At 39.2% G+C, this 23,522-nt stretch overlaps 1 protein-coding gene across 1 annotated transcript in view; it reads left to right on the forward strand.

The window, feature by feature from the left end:
* Nucleotides 1-23,522, forward strand: part of SLC27A6 (solute carrier family 27 member 6) — an 87,260-nt gene that overhangs the window by 31,505 nt on the left and 32,233 nt on the right. Inside the window, exons 4-5 of the mRNA XM_055430666.2 lie at nt 643-767; nt 22,515-22,709. Of these exons, the coding sequence (XP_055286641.2) occupies nt 643-767; nt 22,515-22,709 (320 nt within the window). The remainder of the gene's footprint in view (nt 1-642; nt 768-22,514; nt 22,710-23,522) is intronic.

Below are 23,522 nucleotides of genomic sequence, written 5' to 3' on the forward strand. Positions count from 1 at the left end.
TTATATATATCTAAAATACTATAAAGTAATTTTGTAGAATGGTATGTTTAGAATGTGATACATGACCACAGTAAATAAAGATGAAGTTCGAGACATTAGCATTTTCCTTGGAACATATTCATATGACTTAAAATTGTTATTAAAATTAGGTTGTTAAAATTAGGTTCTGCAGTCATCAACGAACCTTTTTGTTGGTGCTTTCTTATTAATTCTGCCTTGCTAACTCAACCTCAAAATATATTGAGGCTGCTTTAAAATTTTTTAAAATAAATACTATGTATATATTCAAGGTCAAAAGTAAGTGAATATTCTTGATCTCTGTGAAGAAGGATGACCCTTATCTATATTCATTCTCTACTACTTATAACTGTCCTATTTTTTTTGACTGCTTCTTTCATCCCATGTATTGTAAGAAGCGTATCTACAGTAAGATATAGAATTACTGCATGAACATTTTAAAAAGATTTATTGGACTGTAAAATTAATGTTTTCAAATGAGCTTGATATAAGTGGCTGCTGATAGATTATAAAAGCCTTGAAAGTGAACAAAACTCTTCTGGACAGAGCAGCATCATTTGTGTTTTATGTTAATTCTGCCCTTGAATTTTTTTCCCTTGTGCCTTTTTATGCCTTTTCTCATAGGTGCCACTTGTGTGTTAAGGAAGAAATTCTCAGCAAGCCAGTTTTGGAATGACTGCAGAAAATATAATGTGACTGTGTTTCAGTACATTGGAGAACTTTGTCGCTACATTTGCAAACAACCTAAGGTAAGAGTAATCCTTGCCGGAGAGAAAAAGTAATTTCAGAAAGAAAAAGTATTGAGAGATAATAATTTTGTTTGCTTATACTCCATTTTTTTCCAGAACATAGTTTAACTGACTTACAAGGATATATGCAAAACCCCAAAATAAAATAAATACGAAACAATCAAAGAAAATAAAAGAATAGCTATTTAGGAATGTACTAATGTGCTTTTTATTGAGGTAAGGGAAGAGAGACTCGCAATCCGGTCCACTTCATGCTTATACTGATTAAAATTTCTGTAAACAGCAGAAAAAATTTCTGTAAACATAGCATGCATCTGATTATGAAATTACTTTCTGTTTACGAGAGCAGTTATTCCAAGGGTTGAATTAGATCATCTTTTAAAATGTTGGTCTTTTAAAAAAAGCACAAAAACTAATAACACTGATACTTGTTTTTCTATTTTTTTTTCTTTTGAACAAGTGATTTCATTAAAATATTTTTTTGTTTGGTTTTGCTGTAAAGTTAAAAAGAAATGTTGCTTTGCACTTATCTTCCCGCTAAGGTGGTCATTTTCATGACCTTTTGATAAATCACCCCTTCTGAAAACAGATAGGTAGGGACAGTTGCGTAAGCCTGAAGGCTGTCTTTATATTAGTTGGTTTGCTTTTTTGCCTTCAGGAGTTATCGCGTTATCGTCCTTTTCCTGGTCTCATTTGTATTTCAAGATGCTTATTTTTCAACTATCTGATGGTCTAAACATACTTGAGGCTACAAAGAAGGGACTCTGTCTGTAATCAAATCTAGCCAGTCCCCTGAAGGGTGCTAATAGAGGATGCCTCCCTATGCAAGGTGGAGCAGCAGAGCCTGACTGATGCTTGACCTTTGAGAGAAACATGTTTTCTAAGACACCTCTCACTCATTACCTTTTCCCATCTTCACCCTGGCTTAAGGCTTGGATGGTGGACTGGAATGCCTTCTCTGGCAACTAAAATATGGATATGTAATCCTTCCTTACCCACAGCACAGCTGAGGCTAGACTGGAGGCATTTAAATAAGACCATATTAAAGATATGGAATTACACTGGAGAGATAACACAGAGAAGAATCAGAAACTGGAGAATCTTATTTACAAAATGCTTGTCAATTTAAGCTTGGAGTTTACCATCGTGAGACCTCCCATCTGACTCCTGACCTGCCTCCTTGTAGGAGAGGCCATCCTACCCTTTTGTTTGGTCAAGAGTGCTTCAAATCCCTATGGATTCCCCACATTCACAGCTTAGACAAGGAGTCTTATAAAAGTGTTTCAGCTTTTTGACTTTTATTCTTCTCTAGGAGAGTTTGCCAATATCAGAATTGTGGTCTTACCTGAAATTCCCAGTAGAATAATTATAGTGCTACAAACTGATTTATTTCTTCTTACAGATTTTATTGTATTTTTTGATGACGTGATACCTGAACTATTTGAGGAATTAATGTCCTCCAGTAAAATGAACGGAGAAGGCAATGGCAAGCCACTCCAGTACTCTTGCCTAGAAAATCCCATGGATGGAGGAGCCTGGTGGTCTGCAGTCCGTGGGGTCGCTAAGGGTCGGACATGACTGAGCAACTTCACTTTCACTTTTCACTTTCACACATTGGAGAAGGAAATGGCAACCCACTCCAGTGTTCTTGCCTGGAGAATCCCAGGGAAGGGGGAGCCTGGTGGGCTTCCGTCTATGGGGTCACACAGAGTTGGACATGACTGAAGTGACTTAGCTGCAGACATCGTAAGCACTACCTGACAAACCTCTTCATAGCCTTTCTAGACCATGACCCCAGCCATTCCTATTTCCTCTCATGCTTTATTAGCGAGACCATTTGCTCTGTAAGTCGTTATTAAATGGTTGGATACATTCATTAATATTTTTCTGTAAGTTTTACCATCTTAAATGATGCTATATTTAGTATCTTCATGGAATATAGTCAATGTAGGACCTCAGAAGTGAAGGTAGTCAAAGAACATGGATGTTTTGGTGATTTTTATGGCATGTTTCCAGATTGCTGTTCAGAGTAATAGATGTGATTAAGAATCTCATTGACAATTTGGAGTATGCCCACTGCAGTCTCTTATTGATACTGAGTGGTATTAAAAATAATGGTCTTCCAGTGTCCTTCATGAAAAACTAGACACTAGTCGTTTTTGTCCTTGTTGTTGTTAGTAATGCTTACATTTTGTTTACATGGGTAGCACTTAAAATATGTTATGCTTTGTAAGTTTCTTCAAAACATCCCTGTAGGATGGAGAACAGGGAGAAAAGGCCAGTCTTCCTGGCTCACTCTTTCAGATATAGTGGATGAAACCCAACTTGTTTGGGCTTTGTAGTAATATTGTTTGAACAAAGAATGTTTCTTTAAAAAAAAAATGAAGAAAAGAGTTCTAATTTTATTTCAAATTTTATAAACTAGAAGCTAACATATTTTTAATTTCTTTATTAAGATTACTGGCAAGATGGGGTAGTTTTTTAGCTGTATTTCCCTTTTAAAATACCTCTTTTACTTATCTCTTTGTCACATGTTTTATCTTATTCATTTGAGCTCCTGTTTCATATAATAAAGGAATTAACAGTTTGTTATATTTGCTATAAACCTTTTTTCAAGGTGTTTTCTTTGATGTTTTTAAATGAGGTGAAATATTCTTTTCTCTTCTCTAAACTTGTACTGCACTGATTTGGGGAAAATAACTGTAGCTGCTGAAAATTTGAGAGAACTGAATTAAAAGCAGAACTCCTGGTTGCTTTTAGTTAATTAAGTATTTTAATTCTTAAAGTTCTTTGAGGAAAGGCACATGTTTGTGAAATAATCTCTAAGCACTTACCTAAAGACAAGTTGATGAGGAGAGAGAGAAATAAACATATTTGGGGAAAGGAAAGCGTAATGATATTTTTTGAACAGAGATACATTGTATTACCTAATCTTCTTTGTTGATTTCTCACAGAAAGAGTACAAATAGTTCTTGGCATTAAAGATTGGGAAAAAAAGAAAGTCATTTTGTTATGACATCTTATCCCTTCAAGGGGATCTTGTTCTCTTGCTGTCCAGTGTTCATTCCTTTCAGTGAACTTGTCCTGAAAGGAAGTGGCAGTGTGTGCTGTGCAGCCGACATAGCAGTGGGTTCAAGTAGGGCCATAGAGTTAAGAAGTGACACAGGCCACACACCCTCAAAGAAAGCAAACTGCATGTCTCATGAGACGTGGTTTTAAGCCCCATAGATATTTAATAGACATATTTAAAAGAAAGCAAAACCGCATATTCTCTATATCTAGAGTTGTTGTCCATCTCAGGGTAAATAATATATTCTGGACATTTACCTGAAGGCAAGAAGCCACAGTCTGAGTTGAGTGTTTGTCTGTAGTTGCATAAAAACCTCCTGGAGTTGACTGTCCCTAGCTGAAAGCACTTATCCAACCCCCAACTCAACCCCATCGTTTTTCTCTTTTTAAAAACTTCAGTTACAAATTTTCCTTTGGCATAGACATTTGGATGTACCTCAAACTGCTGGCAGCAGCACTGTCCTTAAAGAAAATCTAAAAAAAAATAGCTGAGGTACTTGCTCCTCTTAGTCATGGAGTGTTAGGGGAATTATCCTCTTCCCCAAGACTAGAAAAGCAGCTCTTTCCCCATCTTCCAATCTTACATATTTTCTACATTACTGAAGGCCATCATACATTTTATCATAGATATAGCTCCATATTTTCTTAATATTAGGGCTTCTCAGGTGGCCCAGTGTAAAGAATCTGCCTGCCAATGCAAGAAACACAAAAGACACTCAGGTTCAATCCCTGGGTCGGGAAGATCCCTTGGAGGAGGAAATGGCAACCCACTCCAGTATTACAAAAGTGATTACAGATAATGATAAATATTATGAAGAAACAAAACCTTTTGAGGTGATGGAGACCAGTGAGCGGTAGGAGTGAGGCATTGCTTATTAGATTGAGCGGTCAGGGAAGGCTTCGCTGACGTGGTGACCTGTGAGCTGAGGAATATCATGATGGTGTGGGTGGGATGCCGCCATGGGAAACTAGGGGACTGCAGTCATGATGGAGTAAACTGAAAACAACGCGGCCCACGGAGGACACACCGCTGAGTGCTTAATGAGATGCAAACTGTGGCTGGGCCATCCATGGGCCAGATCTTCCGAGGCTCAGTAGATCCTGGAGGTGAAATTTGGATTTTGTACCCTTCAGAGTATTTGCGAAAAGATGAAGGTAAACTGGAAAATATACCAATTCGGGAATCCATTTTGAAGGAAAGATAACAAGATAATAAGATTCCTATTAGTTCAGGAATAGGGAGTGAAGAGTGAAGAAATGGATAGAATCAAGGAAGAGTGAGTCCCGGGATTGCAGTTCAAATGTCTAGGCAAATTGTGAACTATTTGTCGAGATAAGGAAAACTGAGATCTGAGAAGTGAAAATTAAATATCTTTTGGGCATGTTAAGTTTGGTGTGTTAGACATCCAGTTTAAGTAGTAAAATAGGCAGTTGAATGCAGGAATCTGGAGCCCAAAATGTACAGGAAATGGGGCCTAATTAACAAAGCCCTGTGTTATGATGCATATATAGGATGCCTCTTTTTCAAGTTAACATTATAGTTTATCATTTACACTGTATAGTTTGTCTATAGCTCTCAATGTGGAATACCGACATTTTGACATTCTCAAAGCATTGCTTATATTCTTTAGTATATGTACATTGGTATATATGTTTTCTATTAATTATATCCTATTTCCTTTATATTATTTTCTTAAAATTTAAGAAATTTATTGGGAACTAGAAAATATACTTATGATTCTGGATATTATAGTGGATATTAATGTTGAATATTGGAGAAGGCAATGGCAACCCACTCCAGTACTCTTGCCTGGAAAATCCCATGGACAGAGGAGCCTGGTAGGCTGCAGTCCATGGGGTTGCACAGAGTCGGACACGACTGAAGCGACTTAGCAGCAATGTTGAATATTAAACTTTGACATATTAAAACTTTGACATATTATGCTCAACTCTCATCATGAAGAGAGACATTTTAAACATATTTGATAAATATTTATTGAATATTTTCATTAAATATTAAATATTCTTCATTCAATTCCATCTGGATTATACTAAACTTTCATTAGTAATGTTTAGACAGTCCTGCAGCGAGCCCCTGTTTGGTGTGTTTTTTTTGAAGGGAGCAAAATGAAAATGTTGACATTGATGATGTGAGATTTTTTTAAGACTTCAATGTGAAAAGGAACCTGCTTTACTTTCTCCAAAGAGAATCCATCATTTCTTTCAAGCTTTAAGAGGTTTCCTTCCATGGACAGAGAAGCCTGGCATGCTACGGTCCATAGTGTCGCAAAGAGTCAAACACAACTGAGCAACTAACACTTTTACTTTGTCATATTTAGATAAGATGCATGGACAGAGGAGCCTGGTAGGCTGCAGTCCATGGGCTCGCTACTAGTCGGACACGACTGAGCAACTTCACTTTCACACATTGAAGAAGGAAATGGCAACCCGCTCCAGTGTTCTTGCCCGGAGAATCCCAGGGACGCCGGAGCCTGGTCGGCTGCCATCTATGGGGTCGCACAGAGTCGGACACAACTGAAGCGACTTAGCAGCAGCAGCAGCAGCAAGGATAAAGACAATTCAATAGTACTAGAGAATAAAATTCCAGTTCTTATTGTTTAGTCCCTAAGTCCTTTCCTACTCTTTTGCAACCCTATGGACTGTAGCACGCCAGGCTTCATTGCCCAAGGGGTTCTCCAGGCAGGAATCCATAGGTGGGTTGCCATTTTCTTCTCCAGGGGATCTTCCTAATCCAGGGTTTGAACCCCCCTCTCATGCATTAGTGGGCAGATTCTTTACCGCTCAGTGACGAAATGATGCTGACTTAACCTAGATCTCTTGAACGTGTATATTTGCTTTACCAGTTATGTTTTTAATGGGTCTGAAGACAGTTACAGGCTTTCATTGGCATTACCTTGTCCCTGATTCAGGGCATTACCATTTATTCTTTTCTAATTGAAAAATGAATATTTTTAAAGCATTTGTTCTTTTATTGTGTTTTCATTTTCTTAGTCTCTGTATAACTTCAAGTGTTTTACCATTAGGTTTTACCCATTTCACATCTTGTGAAAGATGTAGTTTCTCAAAGCATTAAGCTTTGGAAACTTTTCTTATCACCTGTAGTAACTTCCAAAGAATGACACTTTAAAATTAATGTGAATTTTAGTTGTTATTAAGATGTTCTGATTTAGTTTCATTGCCATTGTCTTCTTGACAGCACTCAAAATAATTGATTTTATCCCCAAGACCTAGTTGTTTAAAAATATTTAGTACTTTTTAAATTTTTTCTTTTCCTCAGATATTTGAAGCATATTTTTACATAGTTAAGAAAATCAGTTCTTTTTTAAAACCCAGTTTTCTTGAATAAATCAGAGATGTGTTTACTATTCTCATACTAAATATGAAAGCTTTAGAAAAGTTGGCAAGGAACCAGAACTTTCTTTTTTGCTGAGAAAGTACAAATATAGAAATTTGAGGGACTAATATTTTAAAAATAGCTATTAGCAACCTAAATGTTGGTAGAATTAGAAGGGAATTAATGTTTTGGAAAGTTTTAGAACTGTGTATATATTAAAGGCTTTTTATAAATGCATTTTTAATACTTAGTGATTCATAGTTCATGGGTAGTGGTACATATAAAGCATACATAATTTTTCTGTCTATCTGCTTATACCTTTCCTCCTGTCATCTCCGCTAGAATACATATATCCTTTTTTACTAGATTTCCCCACAAATTTGCTTTATATGGAAGGCCATCAGGTGTGTTGGCTGTGGAATCAAAAGATACAGGCTCAGTTCAGCCTCTTATTGTGTGACTCTCTACCGGTCTCTTCTCTTGGAGCCACAGGTCCTGTCTATATTTGTTGTTGTTCAGTTGCTCAGTAATGTCTGACTTTGCGACCCCATGGACTGCAGCACACCAGGCTTCCCTGTCCTTCACAATCTCCCTGAGTTTTCTCAGACTCATGTCCATTGAGTCAGTGATGCCATCCAACCATCTCGTCCGCTTCCGTCCCCTTCTCTTCCTGCCTTCAATCTTTCCCAGCATCAGGGTTTTTTCCAGTGAGTCAGCTCTTTACACCAGGTGGCCAAAGTATTGGAGCTTCAGCATCAGTCCTTCCAATGAAAATTCAGGGTTGATATCCTTTGGGATTGACTGTTTTGATCTCCTTGCTGTCCAAGGGACTCCTAAGAGACTTCTCCAGCACCACAGTTCAAAGGCATCAATTTTTCAGTGCTCAGTGTTCTTTATGGTCCACATCCATACATGACTATTTGGAAAAACTACAGGTTTGACCTTTGCCAACAGACCTTTGTTGGCAAATATCTCTGCATTTTAATGTGCTGTCTAGGTTTGTCCCTGGTGGCTCAGAGGTTAAAGCGTCTGCCTGCAATGCAGGAGACCTGGGTTCGATCCCTGGGTTGGGAAGATCCCCTGGAAAAGGAAATGGCAACCCACTCCAGTACTCTTGCCTGGAGAATCCCATGAACGGAGGAGCCTGGTGGGCTACAGTCCACGGGGTCGCAAAGAGTCGGACATGACTGAGCGACTTCACTTCACTTCAGGTTTGTCATAGCTTTTTTTCCAAGGAGCAAACGTCTTTTAATTTCATGGCTTCAGTCACCATCTGCAGTGATTTTGAAGCCCAAGAAAGTAAAGTCTGTCACTCTTTCCATTGTTTCCCCACCTATTTGCCATGAAGTGATGGGACCAGATGCCATGATTTTAGAATGTTGAGTTTTAAGCCAGTTTTTTCACTCTCCTCTTTCACTTTCATCAAAGATTTCTTTAATTCCTCTTTGCTTTCTGCCATAAGGGTGGTGTCATCTGCATATCTGAGGTTATTGATATTTCTCCCAGCAATCTTGATTCCAGCTTGTTCTTCATCCAACCCACCATTACATGATATACTCTGCACATAAGTTAAATAAGCAGGATGCCAATATGCAGCCTTGATTTACTCCTTTCCCAATTTGCAGTTAGTCTGCTGTTCCATGTCCAGTTTCTAACTGTTGCTTCTTGACCTGCATACAGGTTTTGCAGGAGTCAAGTAAGGTCGTCTGGTGTCCCCATCTCTTTAAGATTTTCCTGCAGTTTATTGTGATCCACACAGTCAAAGGTTTTAGTGTAGTCAAAAGTTAATTCATGTTTTTCTGTGACATCTTATGGAAAAATCTGAATGAACTTTTTGGCTAATCCAATATAAAATAGATAATACCTACCTCTCCTAATTTGGCCATTGATTCTAATCATCCAGTTATGAGATATATGTGAAAAAATGTGAAGTGATAAGCCAAACACAAATGGAAGGATATTAATTTTAAGCAGAATGTGGTAATGTTTTCCATGAATGCTATTATAAAATTAGAGTAATTTTGCAGTGTTAAAAAATATTTGGCCTTTCAACAATAAAAACCATGCAACATTGATTGCATAGATCAATTTAGATCATTATCATTTTAAAATAAAGCTTTACTAATGTTAAAATGTTAACAGGTTTATATTGCACTTGTCACACAAAAACATTAGAAATAAAGACACAAAATCAAAAACCCTGAAAATATACCTGTTTCCTCTTGGGGTATATCCTGCTGTTACCATAAACATGGTGTATTAGTCAGGTTTTCCTACCTTCCATATTGATTTAACATTTTAAAATTTATATTCAAGATTATTTATTTTACTATTTATTTGCTATTTTCCACATTTCCTCTTCCTTTAATAATCTGTTTCTAATGTCCATGCTATGGACATATGAAGTCAAGGTCAGAAATGATGGATCTCTGCCTTTCTAGTAAAGCTTACCAGAAAATACAAGATTCTTTAGCAAATTAGCAGCCTGAATTTTCCAGCTGATGATTTTATTCCCAATGAAAGAAAGACAATGAATTTAAATAAAAAAGTGTGCTTTAAGTCCATCTTTTCCATTAATTCATCATGTGGCATGTCCCTGGAGTTGGGGAGCTTTACATTCAAGCCTGTCTTCCCTATCTTATAAGCTCTGTGATCATGGACAAATTGTTCAGCTTCTCCGAGTAGCCCCCACACCAGGTTTTTCATCTACAGGATGAGTATAATAACAATTACATCCAAAGCTGACATAAGTGTTAATGAGACAGATATTGAAGTACAAATGGAGACAGATGGGCCATAATGATGGGGTCTCCTGGAAGAGGAGACAGCCTTCTCCAAAGAAGCCTCATGAGATGTTTTTGTTATTGTAACAAATGTGCCAAAGTTGTTCTAGTCTCCAGCCTGACAGGTTCGCAATCACATCTATCAGCCCCTATCTATATTAGACTCATATAAACCAGGTTCAGGAATGCCAGTTTATAACTTTAAATTGGCTCTACTGCTGGGATCTTCCTCAGTTTTCCTGACCTCTAAATGTTAGCATGTTCAGAACTCTCAGTGAAGCCTTTCCCTTCTCTCTATCTCTGGACGTGTTCCCAGCTGCAAATACCATCTACAACTTAACTCGTAAACATGTATCTGCAGCCCTGTCATTAATCTTCCTTGCAGCTTCTCTTTTTCTCACACCTCCATGAGCACATCCTGCAGTTTCAACGTTTAAATATATCCAGACTCAAACCTCGTCTTAACTGCCCTGCTGCTCTCATCTGCATTGGTACAACTTCGCCCCCCAAATCCCAGAAATGGCCTCTTCTGAACTCCATTTTGCCCTTCTAACTTTGATTCTTACGTAGCAGTTGGAATGATTCTGTTAAAATGTAAATCAGATTATGTTACTTCACTATTCAAATCCCTCTGATCGTTTTCCTAGAGGAAAATCCAGATCCCCTTAGCATGGGGCCATACAGCTCTGTGGGATCTGCTCGCCCTGCTAGGATCCCCCCACCCCCACCCGGACACACCTTCTGCTTGTTTCATCCACCCCAGCCTCAGTGGCCTCCTAGCTTTTTCTTCAATGCACCAGGACTCTCAGTTCCTCCCCTTGAATGTTCCCCCAGATATTTGCATGTCTCAGTTCAGTTCTGTTCAGTTCAGTCGCTCAGTCGTGTCCGACTCTTTGTGACCCCATGAATCACAGCACGCAAGGCCTCCCTGTCCATCACCAACTCCTGGAGTTCACTCAAACTCATGTCCATCGAGTCGGTGATGCCATCCAGCATCTGTCGTCCCCTTCTCCTCCCGCCCCCAATCCTTCCCAGCATCAGAGTCTTTTCCAGTGAGTCAACTCGTCGCATGAGGTAGCCAAAGTATTGGAGTTTCAGCTTTAGCATCAGTCCTTCCAGTGAACACCCAGGATTGATCAATCCTTTAGAATGGACTGGTTGGATCTCCTTGCATGTCTCACTCCCTGGCTATTCAGAGCCCTTCCTCCTCCTCTTCAGAGAGGGCTTCTCTGGCCACAACCCATATTTATGTCTGATACAAGTCACCTTCCCAACTCACATGGACCCCACACTCAAAATCGGGTTGTAGTGTTGAGACTGATGATATCATACGTGCACTAAGAGAATGTGAATGGATTTTTTACTCACATAATGTGACTTTCTGGGGAGAGGAGGACAGGGGCCCAAGCAGGTCAAAGACTGGCTTGAGATAGCAGAGGAAAGAGACCAGTTCAGCTTTTATTGTGCAAAGAGGCTGGCACTAGGGTGAGGGACTTTGTGCACGTAGGGTTGCTCATGTGCTTTGAACTTCCTGTTGCTGCCAAAGGAAGGAGCCCTGGCCATTCTCAATAGTTTACCCAGATTTAGGGGAGAAGGGGTAGGGGGGTGGGGGTGGTTTGAAAGCTCTCCACAGTCAAACATAAAGAATGGAGTCAGGCTCTTCACTACAGTCTCCTAGTTCTCTTTCACTGCCTTATTTTCCTCATAAAACTTATCACCTCATTATATATTTCATAGATAATTTTTATTTGTTTTCATTTAATCCCCCCACCCTAACTATTATGTAAGTTCCAGGAAAGCAGGAGGTTTATCATTTTTATCTATAGTTATATCCTCAGTACTCAAAATGGTGCCTGACATCATAGTGCTCAATAAAAACTTATTGTATTATTTTTAAAAATAAAGTAACAAATATGAGAAGACCAGTTGCTGGGACACACAAGTGTTCATGATCGGCACGGTCTTTGCCTAGTCCCAGACCTGAAAGGGAAGCTCAATTGCAATGAGAAAGTCAGAGTTCCTGGGGAGGTCAGAGTCCAGGGAGAGTTCAGAAAAATCAAAGTCGGCATTATTACCTAAAGGGCCTGAGGCCATTGCTGCACTCAGCGCTCAGCAGAAATTATCCTGCATTTTTCAGAACATTTGTTAGTGACTCATGGCACTTGTGGCTCAGGTGAACTTTTTCTGGGTCTGCAGGGAAGATCATCCTCCCTTTTAGGTGAGTGAACTCAGTCATTTGGGTTAGAGGTGAGTCTTGTCAACTTCTGGAGCTGGTCTCTCTCTACAAGGCCACTTTGCAGCGTCACTGGTCTGAAGCATTGCTTTCCTCCCATTTTCAGGTCTCCCAGTGCTGCCAGGACAGAAGGCACCTGTGCAGAGTGGTCTACAAATGGTAGTCTTGATTACTTATTATTTTCTAGAAAATGAGTGGAAATAAGCCCACTAGGTGTCACGGTGTGATTGGAAGGACTGATGCTAAAGCTGAAGCTCCCTTGATGCAAAGAGCCAGTTTATTGGAGAAGACTCTGATCCTGGGAAAGATCAAGGGCAGGAGGAGAAGGGGGTGACAGAGGATGAAATATTTGGATGGCATCACCGACTCAGTAGACATGAGTTTAAGCAAACTCCGGGAGATAGTAAAGGGCAGGGAAGCCTGGCGTGCTGCAGTCCATGGAGTCGCAAATAGTAGGACTTAGCGACCGAACAACAATGTGATGCAGCTTTTTGTGGTAACACTTGCAGTCACAGAGGTCTTTTCTTACTGTTATTTATGACTTAGATTGGTTTGTTGAAATGATGACTGTCATCTCTGAAATTGTGGCTTGAAAACCCAGACTGAAAAGGCAGCTTGATCGTGACTTTTAGGGGCAACTGAGCCTATACTGTCTTAGCAATAGGGAACTCTGCTTTCAAATCCTCCTAGGTCCTTTCTTGAAAGAGTCCCTGGCCTCTCCCCTCCACCATTCCTTTCCTGCTTCAGTGTAAAATCTGCTCTTTTGTGCCTGTTTTCTTGTCAACAGGATTCTCTCATACCCTGTTTGAACTTAAGTTTCTTTGTCCCTGTTCTGTGACTCCCACTGAGCTTGCTGTCTGTATTTTTCCAGTGTGTAGCAGTAGAGTGTCCATGAAAGAAGCAAACTGTTGGAATGTTAGTCATTCTTCTTATTACAAGGATGTGTGGGTGTGATACTTGGACAGTGGGTTTTAGAGAAAAGAGGTCTTCTCTTAAATAGAATCAAGATGGAAGAATCGTAATCCCTAACACATGTTGTTGTATGTTTTTGATGATCCTTTACGAATTATACCATACTTTTGTTTTGTGTCTTAAGTCACTGCTTATCCAGGGCTAAAAGGTAGAATAGATTTGCCCCTTTGTTTTCACTGAGTTGTTTGGTTTCTTTTTGTCCCTTCATCTATCAACAGTCTTTGTTTCCTGAGAAATCAGGGTTGATACACAAAATTACCTGTATTAAAACAGAGCCTCCAGAGTTTCACTTTTCACAGGTATATAAAGAGGCTATTCAGCCTGGGTGTGTTGTAGATTCACTGAATAGGATTAAGCACGTGGTCTGGAAGAAGGAGGCTTTGTTTCTAAGAAGCATTGTTAAAGACCGGCATATTTCAGCACGGGAATAAATCTCTGACTGGGTAGGAGGTAACTGCAGTTCAGCCACTCCCTCAAATACAGAAGCTCAACAGACATTCCTGGAAAACAGCTCCCAGAGGATATTTTGAAGAAACAAGAGCCTTGGTACAAATTCCTGTGACTCCTCCACTGCTATGGTACATCATTGTGATGCGTGGCACTGAAACATCTACTGGAAACTGTGACCCTGGAATGTCGGCATTGAAAGCTCTGATCCATTGAGCAAGTTCTCTCTTAAATTTCAAATGGGATAAAATGTGTCTGTTCCGTGTACAATGAAGTGGCTTACTCTGTGTGTGCACCAGTGTGTAAACACTTGAGCCTTTACTGCTAAGTTAGAATTTTCTTTTTTTATTACTACTAAATAGTTTTATGCATTTATTTACTTTTGGCTGTGCTTGGTCTTTGTTGCTGCGAGGGCCATTCTCTAGTTGTGGAGAGCGGGGCCTCGTCTCTAGTCGTGGTATGAGGGCTTCTCATTGCAGTGGCTTCTCTTGTTGCGGAGCACAGGCTGTTGCAGGCTTCAGCAGTTTGGGCTCCCAGGCTCTAGAGCACAGCCTCAATAGCTGTGGTACACGGGCATAGTTTCCCCACGGCATGTGGGATCTTCCCACATCAGGGATCAAACTCATGTCTCCTGCATTGACAGGCAGATTCTTTACCACTAAGCCACCAGGGACGCCCAGACACCCAGGTTTCAATTGTTTTCTATTACTAAAATCATGCGGAAAGGCTTAGGAAAATAGGCAGGAGCTGTTGAGGTGTCGAGCTGGTTTTCTCCCTGCTCCCGTGCTTTCTTTCCTTCCGTCCGTTCCTCCTTCCTCCCTTCCCTCTCTGCCCACAGAGCACTTAGGCTTTGATGAGTTCACATTCTGTCTCTGTTTATTTGATGTTTGACTTTGGACCTGAACTTCATTATCCCAATGTGCAAAATGGGGATAATGCGTCTTATTTCATAGAGTTTTCATGGTGATTAAAATGAGATAATATAATAACCTGGTCACGGGGTACAGACATGCTTCTTCTGACATGACTGCAGGCTTGTCTTTCGTCCCCGTCCCACACTGTCCAGATTTCTGCTCTGCCCTCTTTCGTGGGCTCTCTCTGTCTTGGTTCCTGATCGTCAGCCTCTTTGTTTGCTTGTGTCTGGTTCTGCGTGCCTCCACACTGATGCCTCTGTGTGCAGCTGTGCGTCTCTGTGTATGTGTCTTCCAGGATATCCATGTCTTGTTTGTATCTTTTTGTTGTTGTTTTGGCTTTGTGTGTGTGTGTGCATGTGTATGTGTGAGAGAGAAACATCCTGTGTGCGTGCGTCTCTGTCACTAGTTCTCACTCTGTGTTGTGGGTCTCTGTGCTGTGGGACTGTCTCACTTTACAGCCCCACGCGCGCGCGCATGTGTGTGTCTTCAGCTCTCTGGGTGTCTCTGCTTCTCTCACATGCAGATGGGCCTCTTTCTGCCTCTGCATATGTCACCATGTCAGCGTTTCCGTGTTGCTCTATTTCACTGTTTCTTTTCATTTTTTTCATATTCTCTCTCTCTCTTACTCTCTGCCTTTCGTCTTCCCGTCTGTCTCTTTGTCTCTGCCGCTCTGTGTCTTTCTTTTGTGTAGGTGCTATGTGTTCATTTGTTCATTTAATTGTGCGCATATTCATGTGTGCTCTGCTCATCCTGTTCCCAACACAGCCTAGATATCCAGTGACATTTAGGTAGTAACCTCATAACTCAGGAAGAAGTGAAAGGAATTGGAATTTGTCCCAAAAGAAGTCTTTAAGAGACTTTCAGACAGAGGAACTGCTTTAAATTATAGATGGGCATTAGGAACATTGAGACTTCCCAGGTGACACTAGTGGTAAAGAACCTGTCTGCCAATGCAGGAGATGTAAAAGACAAGGGTTCAGTCCCTGAGTCGGGAAGATCCCTTGGAGGAGGGCATGGCAACCCATTCCTGTATTCTTGCCTGGAGAATCCCATGGACAGAGGAGCCTGGAGGGCTACAGTCATGGGGTTGCAAAAAAAGAGTCAGACACAACTGAGGCAACTTGGCACACATGCATTAGGAAATTTGGTTGCATTTTAGATGATTTACCACTGATTTCACAAATCGCCTTCAAAAAGGACACACATGAGATTAAGTGTAATTCACAACCTCAGACTCTCCTCTCAATTTCCGTATCAGTTCAGTTCAGTCGCTCAGTTGTGTCCGACTCTTTGTGACCCCATGGACTGCAGCATGCAAGGCTTCCCTGTCCATCACCAACTCCCAGAACTTGCTCAAACTCATGTCCATCGAGTTGGTGACGCCATCCAGCCATCTAATCCTCTGTCATCCCTTTCTCCTCCTGCCTTCAATCTTTCCCAGCATCAGTGTCTTTTCCAACAAGTCAGTTCTTAGCATCAGGTGACCAAAGTATTGGAGCTTAAGTTTCAGCATCAGTCCTTCCAATGAATATTCAGGGCTGATTTCCTTTAGGATTGACTGATTTGATCTCCTTGCAGTCAAAGGGACTCTCAAGAGTCTCAATTTTCATATATGCCAGGGTATGGTTGAAGTCTCCCTTTACCAATCTTGATAATTTTTTCTTCCGTACATTTGTCTTTTTGCTGACCCTCCTTTACCATTTCTCTGACCATATAGTGGGTTATTCCTGTTTTATCTGGATCATTTTATCTTTTATCTGGATCATTTCAGCTGCTGTCTGATGCAAAACTCTCAGTCCATCATGCCAGTGGTGCCAGCTTACGTTGTCATTACCTCAGGCTCTGCTTGATACCTCCCCTTGGCTTCCAGTCATCTTGCAGAGTCACCAAGAGAGCTTCCCAACATCACTAGGAGGGTAGGATTTTTTTTTTAAGGCTCATCTGAACAACCTTTTGCCCACCAACCAATGTGCTTGTATACATAAGAAACTCTTCACCTGCTTTACAAATAAAACCAACTCCCCTTTATTTCCAATAAGATAAAGCCCTTCTTTTAGGAAGAAAACAAAATGAATCTGGATGAAAAAGCTTAATGAACTAATTTGTAGCACCAGTGTGTTGTCCAGTTTACCAGGTGGTGTTTGCTATGTGTTAATATTGTTGCTTTTCTCACTTTGTGTATAATTTAGGGCAGAGGTCAATAAGTTAGTTGACTTAGTTCTGCATCTGTATTGCAAAAGCAGGGTAGACAATTCAAATAAATGGGTATGATTCTGTCCTAATAAAACTGACTAAAAGAGGAAGTAGGCTGGATTTAGCCCCAGGATTGCCGGGAGAAATATCAATAACCTCAGATATGCAGATGACACCACCCTTATGGCAGAAAGTGAAGAGAAACTAAAAAGCCTCTTGATGAAAGTGAAAGAGGAGAGTGAAAAAGTTGGCTTGAAGCTCAACATTCAGAAAACAAAGATCATGGCATCTGGTCCCATCACTTCATGGGAAATAGATGGGGAAACAGTGGAAACAGTGTCAAACTTTATTTTTGGGGGCTCCAAAATCACTGTGGATGCTGATTGCAGCCATGAAATTAAAAGACGCTTACTCCTTGGAAGGAAAGTCATGACCAACCTAGATAGCATATTAAAAAGCAGAGGCATTACTTTGCCAACCAAGGTCCATCTAGTCAAGGCTATGGTTTTTCCCGTGGTCATGTATGGATGTGAGAGTTGGACTGTGAAGAAAGCTGATTGCCGAAGACTTGATGCTTTTGAACTGTGGTGCTGGAGAAGACTCTTGAGAGTCCCTTGGACTGCAAGGAGATCCAACCAGTCCATTCTAAAGGAGATCAATCCTGGATGTTCATTGGAAGGACTGATGCTGAAGCTGAGACTCCAATACTTTGGCCACCTCATGTGAAGAGTTGACTCACTGGAAAGAGTCTGATGCTCGGAGAGATTGGAGGTGGGAGGAGACGGGGACGACAGAGAATGAGATGGCTGGATGGCATCACCGACTCGATGGACATGAGTTTGAGCGAACTCCGGGAGTTAGTGATGGAGAGGGAGGCCTGGCGTGCTGTGATTCATGGGGTCGCAAAGAGTCAGACACGACTGAGCGATTGAACTGAACTGAACTGAACCCTTAATAACATCTTGATGGCATCTATGACAGCATCTCCCTGGGTATTATATATCTTTCAAGTAAAGTTTCCACTCCTGTGTAATATAGTCTTTTAAAAGCTTCTATTTCTCTTCTCCCCTCACCTCTCCATATATGTGTATATATGTGATTTTGTGTGGGTATATGCCAAGTATAATTATATAGTTTGGTCTTGCTCCAGAGCTTCATATATTTTTATATCATTATTATAAATAAAAGAATCATATTATTTTCATTTCTATATTTCCATGCTCATGATTTTAATCAGATAAACAAAATATCTGAATAATGTCATTGAAACTTTAGATTATATCTCCGTAAACTATAAAATAACTGTAATTTATATGACTTATATTAATTATGTCATTTGTATTTTACTCTTAGGAGTATATGCATACCAACAACAGAAGAAATATTCATTCTCTTTTTTCCCACAACACTAAATAATGAATCTGTTGACCTTTCTTCATACCCCTCAAAGCGTGATCTCTGGGTTTTCTTTTAAAGGAAAGAAAAGTAGAATAAATATTTAAACAATTTAAATATATACATATCTGAAGAGTTAAATACATGCATTTAATATTTCTAGACAAAAGCCTTATCCTAGTTTTGGTGATTTTATTTTCTATATCATTGTATGACTCTGAATTAATATTCTTATTTATTAGTAGTAAGCTTATATAGCTGTAGACCACACAGGTTAAAATCTATGTAATTGGGTTTGTAAACAGCCTTCTTACTGGTTTTCCAGAGTGTGCCAGTTCATTTTATAATTAATGATACTTGCTAAAACTCGTCTCTTACCTGAAAAGCATCCAGGAGTCATGCCGTACGAAAGATTGTTCTCTGTTAAAGCAGAATAAATCCTAAGATTTGCAGGACTACTATTTTATATACGGAGATGGAAGTGAAAAATCCTTGAGCTGGTTCCATGCCAGGTGGGCAGTATTGGACATGCCCATGGCAGGAGAAACCAAGACAGAATTGCTCCTGGTTGTATTTAGTGGGAGAGAAGAATCCTCTGTTTTGGAAGAAGAACTGAACCGTGATTGAGTGACGTTTTTGTTTGTTTATTCATTTTGTTTTGTTTTTGTTTCTCTATCAGTGGAATATTTACCTTAAGAGTTTACGTTAAGAGTTTAAAGGCCTAAGGAAATCAGCAAGTCAGATTCTGATGTATCCATAGCCCTTGGCTCTTATTTTATTTTTTTGATTTGATTTTTATTTTATTAAACTAGTACTTTTACAATTTTTTAAAAAATCAGATAGTACTCTCAAGAGAAAACGGTACTCAATGCTGTCAATACTTGATCTCTAGAGGTAATTATAAATAATTATTTTAAGATATTTTGATTATTATTTACTTCCATATTTCTTTTACAAAAAATAATTTTATTTATTTATTTTTGACTGTGCTTGGTCTCCGTTGCTGCACGGGCTTTTCTCTAGTTGTGGCGAGCAGGGGCTACTCTCTAGATGTGGTACATGGGCTTCTCATTGCAGCGGCCTCTCTTGTGGAACATGGGCTCTAGGGCACCCGGACTTCAGTAGTTGCAGCTCCCAGACTCTAGAGCACAGGCTCAATAATTGTGGCACAGGGGCTCAGTTGCTTTGTGGCATGTGGGATCTTCCTGAATCATGGATCTAGCCCATGTTCCCTTCATTGGCAGGAGGATTCTTTACCACTGAGCCACCAGGGAAGCCCCTACTTCTATATTTCTTAATAAAACATGTATGTTACTACTTCTTGATTTTTCAGTTTTAGCTGTCATCTGCTGCCCTTCCTACTCACATAGTCATTCACACACACATATGTTTCTTCTCCCTCTGTGGCACCAATCTAATTATATTAATGTTTTAAAATATTTTGTTTTAAATATGCTTTAAAATATGTTGATGATTAGTTGTTTTCATTTTAAAAAGTCATATATAGCTTATTCATAGCTAACACACAGTGTAATTAAAATATAATGATAATTTTAAGCTTTTATCCCTGGTACTAATTGACTTCTAAAATTTTGTTTTCTAAATGCCTGTTACTAATTCATCTCAAAACTTTCCATTATAGCAGAAATTTCTGAACATGATTTAATAACACTTCAAGTGTTTTTAATCAATTTTATTCATTTTCTTCTTGAAGATATTCCCCTAGGTATCATCAAAAATCAGTCATTGTCCTACCAAATGTAAACAGTATTCTGATTTCTACCTCTGCAGATTAGTTTGGCTCTGAGATTCCCACCACTTAATATATAGGCTTACACTGAATCTACTGTTTTCAATAGATTCCTACACCTGAAATTGTATCTGGTTGGCCTTCTCCTGAGAGTAAGTCTGAAGTATTTGACCAATGTGCAGAGGGCAAACTCCTAGATACATTGTCTGTATTAGGATGTCTCTGAGTGCAACTGCTTCCTAAACAAATCTGCAACAAAAATTTCTGCCTTCCTCATGTTTTTCTGTTTTTTGTTTTGATGCTTTGTTGACACACTCTGGAGTGTGTATTGTGTTCCCAAATCCAGGCTTAGCGTTCAAAATTATCCACTCTGCTTAGTCACATGCCTCTTATCTCTTCACTTTTCAGGTTGAGAAATTACCTTCCCCATTCTCTGTGTTCTTTAAAGTTAATAGATTAAAATCTCCTTTAAGACTGAGAAGGAACTGAGATAAAGAATGTTCATTCGACCATTTTTAATTGTGTTAGGGACATTGTGTTCTCTACCTTATTATTATTGCTGACTTGTTATTATTTCTTGTTATTTTATATTACTTTTGTAAGAATGATGGTACATCAGAGGGAATCATGGTTTTACCATGACTAAGCTGATATTATATCCTTACTGTAACTTTCAATTGAGGTATAATTAACATCAAAATATTAGTTTTAGGTATGCAATATAATGATTCAGTATATTGTTTGTATTGCAAATTGATCACCAGTGTAAGTCTAATTAGTTTCAAATTTTGTTTTCCTTGTGATAAGAACTTTAAGATTTACAGTGACCCTTGAACAGCATGGATTTGAACTGCAAAGGTCCACTTATTCGCAGATTTTTTTCAGTAGCAAATATCAAAGTATTACATGATCTGCTGTTGTTGAATCTGGGAATGTGGAACTGATGATACTAAGGACCAGCTAGAAGTTATGTTTGGATTTTCTACTGCATGGCGGGTCCTTGTCCTTAATCTCCAGTTGTTTAAGAGTCATCTCTGGTGGCTCAGACGGTAAAGCGTCTGCCTACAATGCGGGAGATCCGGCTTCAATCCCTGGGTCGGAAAGATCTCCTGGAGAAGGAAATGGCAACCCACTCCAGTATTCTTGCTTGGAAAATCGTATGGATGGAGGAACCTGGTAGGCTGCAGTCCATGGGATCGCAGAGTCGGACACGACTGAGCGACTTCACTTTCTACTCTCTTAGCAACTTTCAAATATGCAGTTCAGCATTGTTAATTATGGTCACCACGCTTTGTTGTGCATCCCCAGGACTTGCTTATTTATGACTAGAGATTTGTACATTTTGACCCCCTTCACCAGTTTTTGCCCACTCCTTACCCTGACCCTGGCAACTACCAATATGTTTTCTGTTTAGGGTTTTGGGTTTTTGTTTTTGCTGCTGTTGGTTTGTTTTTCAGATGCCACATATATGTGAGATCATACAGTATTTATCTGTCTTTGTCTGACTTATTTCATGTAGCATAATGCCCTCAAAGTCCATCTGTGTTGGTAAGATTTCATTCTTCTTTATGATGGAATAATATTCATGTGTATCTAGATCACATTTTCTTCATCCATCTGTTGATGGGCATTAGGACCTTCCATGTCTTGGCTTTTGTAAATAATGCCGGAGTGAACATTTGTTATTGCTGTTCAGCGGCTCATTCACGTCTGACTCTTTGCGACCCTGTGGACTGCAGCACTCCGGGCTTCTTGTCCTTCACTCTCTGCTCGAGTTGTGTCCATTGAGTCAGTGATGCATCCCGCCATCTCATCCTCTGTCGCCCCCTTGTCCTCTTGCCTTCAGCCTTTCCCATCAGTGTCTTTTCCAATGAGCTGGCTCTTCTTATCAGGTGGCCAAAGTATTGGAGCTTCAGCATCAGTCTTTCCAATGAATATTCAGAGTTGATTTCCTTTAGGATTGACTGGCTTGATCTCCTTGCAGTCCAAGGGACTCTCAAGAGTCTTCTTCAGCACCTCAGTTCAAAAGCATCAATTCTTCGACGCTCAGCCTTCTTTATGTTCCACCTCTCATATCCATACATGACTACTGGAAAAACCATAGCTTTGACTATATAGCCTTTTGTCAGCGAAGTGTCTTTGTCTCTGCTTTTTAAAATGCTCTCCAGGTTTGTCACAGCTTTTCTTCCAAGGAGCAAGCATCTTCTAATTTCATGGCTGCAGTCACTGTCCACAGTGATTTTGAAGGCCAAGAAAGTAAAGTCTGTCACTGTTTCCATTTTTTTCCCCATCTTCATGGGGTGCAACTATATTGGATCACATGGTAGTTCTGTTTTTAAATTTTTGAGGAACCTCCATTCTGGTAAGGAAGAAAATATATATCAGGGAAAATAAGACTCCAGCATCTCAAATTTAGGAAGAGATTTTCCCAGATATAGGAAAATAAAAGCTGTATTACTCTGGGCCAGTGTTAGCTCATTAGCTACAGGACCCAGTTATGCCACGGACTTACATAAATTTTTTTTACTCCTTTCCATATACAACTTCTGGATGGTTGCCATTTAAGTAATAGCAATGAAAGAAAGAATTGGGAACTGGAATTAATAAATTAAGAGCAAAATATTTTCTTCTAACAGAGGGAAGGAGAAAAGGATCATCGGGTGCGTTTGGCAATTGGAAATGGAGCACGCAGTGATGTATGGAGAGAATTCTTAGACAGATTTGGAAATATTAAGATGTGTGAGTTTTATGGAGCTACTGAAGGAAACATTAGCTTCATGAATCACACTGGGAAAATTGGATCAGTCGGGAGAGCGAATTTCCTCCACAAAGTAAGTACAATATTTTCTTTAAAAAAGAGATATATTAAGATCCGTTAATCTCTCTTCTAGACTTTATGCTGTAACTTATAGTAAATATTATCACTTTTTTTTAAAAAAATTAAGAACTCCAATAAATAACATAGTTGCCTCTAGGTAAACTGTGGTGCCATAGATTATGAAAACCTTGCCTATCTCCCATCTTTTCCCTCTGTAATATGGGGATAATGATAGTTAATTCTTTTGTTCAGCTTTCAAATTTAATGATAAAATGTATAAACAGCAAGCATAGGTCCTGCTATATATTTGATTCTTTTCATTTTCTGTATTTCCCATCCACAATTTATACTGTCATTCATTTTTATATCACTCAAAAATTATATGTAGGCTTCTAATATATAGTTTCCTTAAAAACTATGCCAAGATATTACTAACATTTTAAAAGTAGCCAAGAAATTACCTTCTTAGGAGTAAAATACAGCTGATTTCTCAATAGCAACTGTGGAAGACAAAATATAGTGGACAGAGACCTTCAACTTGCTTGGAGAAAATAATTATCAAATAGAATTTATATTCAATAATAGTATTTTTAAAGAATAAAAATGAAAATTGGAAATAAGCAAATCCTCAAGGGGAAATAAGCAAATCCGGAATCATAGCAGGGTATTTTAGTTCTTTGATACAACATGCAAAAATTTTTTTCAATGACATAATGTATTAAATAATAAAGAAACTACTTGCACTGATGAACATACATAGGACACTGCATTTAAAAACAGCTGAATATCCGTTATTTTTAAGCATTTACAAAACATTCACAAAGAT

The sequence above is a fragment of the Moschus berezovskii genome, chromosome 8 (genome assembly GCF_049115385.1).
Source record: "Moschus berezovskii isolate FMDL1 chromosome 8, NW_MosBer_1.0, whole genome shotgun sequence".
Taxonomy (NCBI): domain Eukaryota; kingdom Metazoa; phylum Chordata; class Mammalia; order Artiodactyla; family Moschidae; genus Moschus; species Moschus berezovskii.